The sequence below is a fragment of the Leguminivora glycinivorella genome, chromosome 22 (genome assembly GCF_023078275.1).
Source record: "Leguminivora glycinivorella isolate SPB_JAAS2020 chromosome 22, LegGlyc_1.1, whole genome shotgun sequence".
Classification (NCBI taxonomy): domain Eukaryota; kingdom Metazoa; phylum Arthropoda; class Insecta; order Lepidoptera; family Tortricidae; genus Leguminivora; species Leguminivora glycinivorella.
In genome coordinates this window covers 786,049-795,770 of record NC_062992.1, presented here as the reverse complement: position 1 = coordinate 795,770, position 9,722 = coordinate 786,049, and the positions used below count along the sequence as shown (strand labels likewise).

General features: G+C 41.7%; 1 protein-coding gene across 1 annotated transcript; it reads left to right on the top strand.

Moving 5' to 3' along the window:
- The first annotated feature begins 3,166 nt into the window (after positions 1–3,166).
- LOC125238043 lies at positions 3,167–9,402 on the top strand. The gene is made up of 4 exons (XM_048145330.1): positions 3,167–5,869; positions 6,176–6,406; positions 7,304–7,921; positions 8,302–9,402. The coding sequence occupies exons 1-4, from the start codon at positions 3,808–3,810 to the stop codon at positions 8,508–8,510; spliced, it is 3,120 nt and encodes a 1,039-aa protein (XP_048001287.1). The 5' UTR covers positions 3,167–3,807; the 3' UTR covers positions 8,511–9,402.
- The last annotated feature ends 320 nt before the right edge of the window (positions 9,403–9,722 follow it).

Genomic DNA, 9,722 nt, shown 5'->3' with positions numbered 1-9,722 from the left:
TAATACTACAAATTAAAGTCAGCCTGCAGCATGGTGCCCTTATGGGCGTTTTCACATTATCCGATCCGATATCGGATGTCGGACCGATATCCCATATATTTACGCCATCTTTGATTTTTTTTCCTTTGAAATCCTTCCGACTTCCGATATCGGATTGCATAATGTGAAAACGCACTAAGGCACTGGTCCCACCGCGAGCTAGTAAACTATGAGCTATCGGCTATAAAAAGTCTAACATTAGTTGAATTCATACTATTTATTTTGTAGACATGTAAAAGTGCCTCTGTGGCCTACTTGCTGAATAAATGTTTTGATTGATTTTTGAAAGAATCACTGTGCAAGACGTAGTAGCCCAGCGGTGAACTACCTATCAAAATCGCCGCGTCTCTTATTTGCACGGGAGTGATTATCTTTTGTTCGTTTTTATAGCCGATAGCTCATAACTTACTAACTCGCAGTGGGACCAGTGCCTTACGCTGGCAACATTTTCTTCCTGTACCTACCAAAACGACACGATGCAAGAAATACGCGCCAGCCTTGGGTGTGTAGCCAAGAGATACAATCGCTGACACTCAGTAGCTTATTGTAGTTGTCTCTCTCTATCGTTCTTCCATATTCCGACAGAGCCAGTAGCGTATCGTTCGCCACGACGCGTCAAAGATTGTATACTCTTGGTTAAAGGTCCTGGGGTCCCCTGTAGATTTATTATGAGCAGTACGGACAGAGCGCCCACAAAGGCCTTCATGGCGGCAGGCCAAGTGCCCATTACGTTGATTTTAAGCGCTATAATAGTCTCGTTGTCATTAAATAAGGACTGCTAATTGAGAAGACGTTTCTAATAAATACAAATGAGTGTACGTGACATAAGTAGAATAGAAGAAAGAAAGAAGAAAAAAATATATATTTATTTGGTATAAGAAAAATATAGGTACAACACAATACAAAACGAGTGAACCGGTATACCGTAGACCGTGTCTAAGAGACACGGCACTGATTTTTCAGGGCACCCATAATTAAAACTAGGCTTAAAACTAAAACTAAACTTTAAACTACGTATAACAAGATCAAAACAGACCAGACAAGGAATATACAGATCTAAAACAGAGAGAGAAGAAAAATCAAGTATCAAGACTCATTCATAAATAAAGAGAGAGAGTATATAGTGCATTGGTTATAATTAAGTTATGAATGTGGCCGCTTAGTACTATAATAATAGATTTCTAAAAGGTTGGCAACGCACATGTAGCACTCTCCTCTGGAGTTACAGGTGTCTATTGGCTACGGTGACTTGACTGCTTACTATTAGCCTGCCGTATGCTAGTTTGTCACCGTGTGGTTTAAGAAAAAATCTGCTCAAACGAATGAAAAAGGTACATCTGCCGTTTGACCGAGATGGTTGATAAGGAAGCTACGGACCAGTTGGTTGTGGTAGCTGTTTGGATATATGGGTTTGTATTAATGTGAAGAAAATTAAGTATAAAAGTGAATAGCGTGAATTTTCTGAGATGAACTTTTCGCTTTAGCCGTAATCTGTTAAACAAAGGCCTTTGTGTCTATTGTTGACGGCGGCTAGCTCCCGTTTAAACGGCACGTGCTATAGTCTCAGTGTAGTTGAAAAGCAACTATCATGATAGTAATAAGGTTCAAATCCATAAAAAGCCCTTTCGGAGATAACACGTTTTGTCATCTTTAAAAAAAGTTACCTGCGTACTGCAAACTGTTTAATAAATTTGAACCTTATTGCTATCATGATAGTTGCTTTTTAACTACACGGAGACTTTAGCACGTGCTGTGGAAACGGGAGTTAGCCGCCGTGAACAATAGAAACAAAGGCCTTTGTTTAACAGATTACGGCAAAAGCGAAACGTTCATCTCAGAAAATTCATACTATAAGTACCTCATAAAGCTCAGACATAAATACTAATACTACCATACATACATAGAAAACCTATTTGCTAGCTAGCAAAAAAGAACGGGCATAAAAAGATGAAACAAGTACTATGAAATAGTACATTACATCAGAGGCCGGGAAAATGAGGATTTCCGGCCAAGTGGGTATATACGGCCGAGCGAGCGTGCGAGCGAGGCCGGATAGGGATACGAGCTATACACGCCGAGGCATGTATAGTGCTTTTCTCAAACATATAATGAAATAAATAAAAAATGCTCTAAAGGACAATATTTTATAAAAAAAAAGTTACTTTGCAGGCCTAGGCCTGAAAAATAATATGAAATCCCTTTACAGTCCTCTAGAGTTGTTGCGCCCAAAAAGCGATACTTCCCAGCCCATTTTAAGGAACGTAAAGACAATATTTCATTGCATGTTTGAGAAAATAAAATTATCTATACCCCGCAAAGATAAGTGAACACCAGCAACCCGCTAGGATATAAATGACATAATCACCAAACAATAATTAATAACAGTATTGAACTGTTTGAAAAACAGTGCTCTTTTTCATTAAATTTTAACTTCTAATTAGCAGAAACGTCTGCAATCGATGCCGTTGGGCTTAGAATAAATTTAAAAGTGGAAAATGTCTGCCCTGGGTGAGACTTGAACTCACGGCCTCTGGACTCTTTTTCACGGGCTCTTTTTCATTAACATCGAAAATAGTCAAATAATAGGTAAGCTTTAAAGAAAGGTACTGATGCAAGAATTCATAGCGTAATACACACCTAAGTACACGACTTGTGTGACACCCGTTCACATTCAGTAACCGTTAGGTATCTCTATCGTTCGTCCGTTTTGGTGTAGCCAAGGCGACAAAGCTGGACGCCTGCAAGGGGTATCACATTAGAAACTTGTACACTCCTTTTTTGAAGAACCCCATACTGTAGTTCATCGGGAATACCTCGGCATCCACTTCTTCCACAGCCGGAGCGTCCGCGGGAGGAAATTCCTCTAAAAGCCTCCGCCACACATAAAGCGTTTTGATAGCATAGCGTGAGCGGAGCGTAAGTTGAGCGCAATGATAGCGGTGCGCCGGCGAAACGCTGGCGTTCCGCTCGCAATCCGCGCGCATTCCGCTCGCAATCCGCGCTCGTTAGTTCCCGCCGGCGTCCGCTGGGCGCAACGCCAGCGTTCGTCCGGCGCACCGCTACCGTTGCGCTCCGCTAACGCTCCGCCTACGCTATCAAAACGCGCATGTGTGGCCGAGCTTTAAAACCATGCGGACGCGTTTCGTAGCTATTCCTAGCTCTTCTGTAGTAGCGCGATAGAGCCAGATAGGATTTTTGGTCGCCACGCAGCGTCAACGATTGACCTTTGGCTAGGTCGGCTGAATTAAAGCGCAGACGGATGTTCTTTTTCAGATCGATGCTTTGTAGAGGCTTGTAGTATCTGTAGTGCGCTATTCCTCTCCCGTATGCATGTTTTCAGTTCTACCTAAACTAATATCGTACCTAGATCATTTGAAGTATTTACAACTTCAATCGTCAAGTACAATATATACATTTATGATCAATTAGACTTACATATTTGATCTTTTCGATACATGTCTTCTTTTTTTCACAGGTAGACCGAGTCACCCCGCCGTGACGCCTCCGCCCGACCCCGCGCACATACCCCCTGAGCCACCCCCTAAGCCAACCGAACCTTTCAAACAAGACGACATTTTTTTAGAAAAGCCCTTCCTTCCCTCGAAGCCCATTTCTCACTCGCCAAAAATTTCCCCATCGTCAATTCCGAACCCCAGCCCTAGTGTCACCACGACGAAACAAGTGGAACCAGGCTATCCTAGCTACGGAGGATACCTTTACTCCATCCCGGGATATTCTGCGTTCCAACCTGTCTCCTACCAGGGTATCATGCCCCCAAACCATGCGCCTCAAACCCCGACCGACTTCTCCTTCCCGCCAACGAAAGAAAATGTTGAAAAGACCGAAGAAAAACCTGATGAACCAGCAAAACTTGACACTCCAAAAGAACAAGACTTTGAAGAACATTTCACACCCGAAATCATACCGGCTGTTTCCATTCCTGATCCCAAACCTCAATCAGTTGAATCTAAAATGAGCATCACTTCCCTCTCGCAGGGATCTGGAGCAACGGTTACTATCCCATCGCAAGCGAACACCAAAGATGCAAAAAAGAAGACCCCTGAAAGATTCAGTCTTAAAACTAGCATACCAATCAGCAAAATTGATATGAAATGCGTTAGTAACCCTCCAGACGCGATATACCAGAACGCTGTTAGTAAAAAAATTCAAACACCATTCAATCCAGCTTTCCAATATCCAAAAGACATAGTTGAAATACAAAGTAACATCGTATTAAAGAATGCACAGAACGAACCCGAAGTGAAACCGGAAGTACCGAAGCTCACTAGCAGTACACTGCACCCTCCTGTGACGACGTGTAGTAATAATATCAGTGCCCTGTTAAATGCTGCAGAGACAATAAACAAAACAGATAATCAGTTTTGGAAACCGGAGCCCAAACCGACATCACCGACTGAAGGAAAGGAGCTCCCAGCATTCACACCACAAGTGCCAGCGTCTGCAACTAAGACTATGTATAACCCTGTCACTACTGAAGCCAATAAGCCAACTTTTACCAACAAACCACCTGATAACCCATACGGAGAGCAGAAAAACCAAATTTTATTTATTCAAAACAAAAACACTTCTAATCCTAAAATGCTGCTGACGATCCAGCAACAAAACCCACAGGTTTTACTGCAAAGAAGTAACTTCGAGTCAAAAAACCTGCAAGCTCCTTCACGACTGTCTGGTCAAATAAAGAAAAGTAAAGAAGAACACATGAACGAGAACGGAACCTCGTCGAAGGTGGTGTCCCTGAAGTGGCTGCACCAAGAGAACTGCGACGAGAACGATTTCGAGAATTTGATCACCGAGAACCAGATATATGGGAATAAGATAGTCGTGAAGGAGAAGTCAGGAACCTTACAAGAACAAGAATTGAAAAAGAACAAAGACAAACAGACACAAGAAACAAAGAATGTTGTGTTACAGCCAAATTTTTTATACTTGAGTAACGTACAATTTCCAGCAAATTTAATGATGATTAAAAATAATAAAATCGGTCAAGCAGCAGATGGTAAGCCAAACAAAACTGCAGCCAATGAAAATAAAACAAATGATGCTAATGTCGGTACTGAAACAAATAATATAAAAAACATTAAAGCTCAAAATGTGACGACTAGCAAAGAAATTCATGTACTCAAATCAAGTAACAATGTTTTACAAACGCTAGCAAATAAAACAAATAAATCAGATATAGTGTTTCAAACATCTAATCAAAAAGTTATCATGAATCCACAAATAGTATATCAGGTGCCTATGATTGTAGACGCTGATAACAAAATGAACCAACCGTTTATCAATAGAGAATATCCTAAATTTGTCGCACAAAATAAGAAAGAATTCCCTAAACCCCTAGATACCAGCAAGCCAGACAAGTTATTTATTGCATGTCCATACCAGATGGATTCTAAATTACAACCAAAAATAGTGATCACTAATATTAGACCCAAAATTACTAAAGTGGAAGAAGTTAGCTCTTTAGACATGTACGAGAAGAGAAGACGGATGCGTCGACTCAAATATCTATCCAATCGTGATACCAAAGAAACATCGAAATCCGAAATCAAAAAGACGACAGAGAAAACAGATAGCCTTAAAAATATAATCACTCCAGATAAAATGAAAGCGGAAATTTACAAGGAATTTGCAAACACTAAAATTAAAATAGAAGACGATAGCAGTGACAGTGACACCGATTACGGAGAAAACGAGCTGAAAGAATACAACGCTATAATAGATGAGTTTAGCAAACCGAGTGAAGTCGAGACGGGGAAGATTGAATTTCTGGCAAGTTTTCGACTAGCAACTCAGGATGCATTTAAAGGTAAATATAAGTTGTATGTGGCTACTTATAAGAGACAGGCCCTTATATTTCATGAGCAATAACGATAAGAACCCTTTAATGGAAAATTCAGATGGAAAGGACCCTATTGAACTTGAAGGATAAGTCAGTTTTCGAAATAGATATTTTTCCCTATCGACTTGTCCAGCATTGTATACTACCTAGCAAATACACTGAGTAAGAATATTGGCAGAAAAGGAATAATCCAGGCGTTAGTGCTAAATATGTATTGTACCTACATTCAAATAGTAGAGGTAGAACTCTCATCAAAACCTATTTGATTTCCAGAAAAGCAGCTAGACCGAGATGAGCGGAGTTTAAGCAAAGACGCTGTAGCGTTAGCCTACATCACCGCAGGGCGTCTGGATCGGTTGTGCAGAGAGGAGCTCCCGGAATCTCCAGTACCGACCACGGAAGACTCCACGCCGGCAAGGGATCAGAAGGAACAGCATCCTGCGCAGAAACAGCTATTCCTGACGCAACTGCAGCTCACACAAGTGCCTCCGAAGTATAGAGACGGTGAGTAGACCAGCTGTGTAGGTATTGTAGGTAAAGCCCAGGAGCCTCCAGCAGCGGCCACGGAAGACTTGACACCGGCGAAGGAGCAGAAGGAACAGCATCTTGCCCAGAAACAGATGTTCCTGACTCAGCTGCAGCTCACACAAGTGCCTCTGAAGTATAGAGATGGTGAGTAGACCGGCTGTGTAGATGAGACCCTGGAGTCTCCAGCACTAGCCACGGAAGACTAGACACCGGCGAGGGAACCGGAGGAACTACATCCTGCCCAGAAACAGCTGTTATTGACGCAGCTGCAGCTCACTTAAGTGTGCCTACAAAGTATAGAGATGGTGAGTAGACCGACTGTGTAGAAGAGTCTTCAGTTTCGGAGGAGGATGTGAAGACCCTAAACCATTCAGAAACAGATCTTCTCGACACAGATGCATTGTGAGTAGACCGGCTGTGTAGATGAGACCCTGGAGCGTCCGGCAGTGGCCACGGAAGACACAGGCGAAGGAGCAGAAGGAACCACATCCAGCGCAAAAGCAGCTGTTCCTTACGCACCTGCAGCTCACACAACTGCCTCTGAAGTATAGATATGGTGAGTAGACTGCGTAGACTGACTGTAGATATAAAGAAGCCGTCAGCTCCGAAGGTGGATATGAAGACCTGACAGCAGTTATTGACGCAGCTGCAACTCACACAAGCGATTGATGAATTTATTAGGTATAATATAATTTTTTACCAGCCAGTAGCAAAACTGTATTTAAATTGAACTCCTGTTGAACAACTAGTAAGTAAATCGATGGCATTCAGACCATCAGGTCACACTTTATAACGTGACTACCCAATTTCCCTCTAGGGATCAGCTCAAAAATTTATGACATATAATTCAAATGTTCTATGTCTCATTTCCAGGGTACGAAAAGGCGTGGCAAGTCATATTGCAAGAAAGAAAACGCAGAAACGGAACAATCCAAGAAGACAGCGCAAAGAAACCTCGCCCCCATAACGAAACAGACTTCGATCCGAATGGGCAACTACAGCTCTTAACAGAAATCAAAAAATGTGTCAATGAGAACAACAATCTTATCAAAAAGCGATTAGACTCTTCCTGCGATGATGGAGAGAGCGACATCCACGCGTTAGCAGAAAAGAATTTCTCCGAACTGGACAGGCTATCCAAGATGGCCGACCGAAGTGTCAAACTGTACAGCGGTGTAGACTCTCGAAAACGCGATTTGAACCCCGGTTTCGACAGCGAGAACATCCAAAAACCTATAAAGATTGAACAGCCGTACTTGAATTACCCTAAGATAAATATACCTAATATATCTAAGATAATTTCGTTGAAGAGTGTGCAGGAGTCGGCGGGCGGGATTTCGAGTCCAGCGACGTCTATGGACGAGCCGGGGAGCGGGGCGGCGGGGGCGGGGGGGCGCGGGGGAGGGGGGAGGGACGCGGCGAGCCAGGCCGAGGAGCCGGCGTGGCCGGGCGTCGAAGCGCTCATTAGGAATTATAAGGAATTTGAAGCAGGTAAATTCTTTACTTACTTTGAAACTTCGTATTTTGTAGTTAGTTAAGATTTAGGTGTGTGGAAATTTTCTGCAAACGGTGCTATTAAACTTAGATATAAATTAAATGTTCTTCTGGATCCTAGATCGTAGGTTCGATCCCACTCAAAACAGTGAACTTTTCGACTTTTAATTTACACTGGTCATTGATTCGTAAATAATATTGATAATTCGGGACGAAGGCAATTAAATAGCTTTTTATTATGAACAGTACTCATCGTAAGAGCGTTGACTACAAAGAATGTGCAGTACAGAGAAATCTTTACCTTTTTTCCAGTAGCCTAAAAGTATTGAGAATTTATTAGTCTTCATTATATTCATCTCTGTACCTTTCCATTCCAGCTCGTAAAACGGAAATCTCAACCCTCCACCGGCGCAACACCCAACTACGCGTGGAGTGCGCGCAAACAACCCGCGCCGCGGCGGCCGAGGCAGAGCGCGCGCGCGCACTGTTGGCCGAGCGACGGCAGTTAGCGCGCGAGGAGGGCGCCGCGCGCGCAGCGTTAGCGAAACTGGCGCAGACTATTGACGCAGTTAGGAACTACTGCTGAATATAGGCTGGAAAATCTCTCTTAGTACATATATCTGTCAATAAGCTATAGTACGCTGGTTCGATTCCAGCCTCAGCCCTTGGTCACTTTATCGTTCATACTCGTATGTGCAATTTATTTCAGTTTTAATTTACATTATGACTACTTTAAAAATAAAATAACACAGGATAAAATATTTTTATTGCAAGATAATTTAACTTGTATCAATTGCCTATAGAACTACCATACTACCAAGATACTACCAAGTTTAGTTTGAGAAACCTGTCATAATATATTGACTTTTACTACGGCCGATAGGTATTACAGTATCTAGAAATTTCAATCATAGACATTTCTACCATAATTATGATACACGTAACACCGAAACACGTAAACAAATGTGTAAATAAAGTCATCACCTCCCGTTGCATACTTTGTCACTGTCAGAGAATAGTTTGAATCCTCTAAACTCTGTTTGTTTTAGTTTCGGCCAAAACCTAGTTTGGAGTTTGGACAAACGTTTTTTATGCCTTCCTGAAACGTTGGTCGGACACTAGCTACCATAAAATGTCATATAATTTAGTTTCGTTTAAAAGTTCGGCAAATTGAACCTTCGGCCAAAACATGATTTTTGTCCCTAAACCGAATCTTAGATTTTACGCTACCTTATTTTCGTGGCCATCATATTGCATAATGTTATGTGCAGTTACATAATGAATATACTGTAAGTTCAAGAGTTGTTTTCACAGCTTTAATATTCACATAGACCAGTAAGTAAAATTATCAAATAATAATTTTTGTTCGATCCTGATTTAAAAACAATAGTTATTTGTTATACAAGGGGGCAAAGTTGTATTTTAACGCCGAGTGTGGAATTGAAAAACGAGCAAGTGAAAGGTTTCTATAGTTGAACCACGAGCGAAGCGAGTAGTTCGAGAATAGAATCCTGAACTTGCGAGTTTTTTAACACACGAGAAGTAAAATACATTTGCACCCGTGTGCGAGGAAACTACAACGCAAAAAATGCGTTTATCACTGCTTCCAGTAGTTCCACAGGTGGTAAATCATCTTTATTACTAGATTCACCTACTTTTATCAATTTTAAAGCAGTTAATTTGACTTTATTCAAGGTCAAATTACTTTACCCACTAGTGGATAAAATGCGTTTATACCCGCTGGTATTAAAGGACAAAACACGTGTTTCCGAGCTAGTGAGGGAAAATGTATTTGTAT

Coding starts and splice junctions, on each gene's coding strand:
- LOC125238043 (XM_048145330.1), top strand. CDS start 3,808: ATGCCCCCAAACCATGCGCCTCAAACCCCGACCGACTTCTCCTTCCCG. Junction 5,870..6,175: donor AACTCAGGATGCATTTAAAG/GTAAATATAAGT, acceptor TTTGATTTCCAG/AAAAGCAGCTAGACCGAGAT. Junction 6,407..7,303: donor GCCTCCGAAGTATAGAGACG/GTGAGTAGACCA, acceptor TCTCATTTCCAG/GGTACGAAAAGGCGTGGCAA.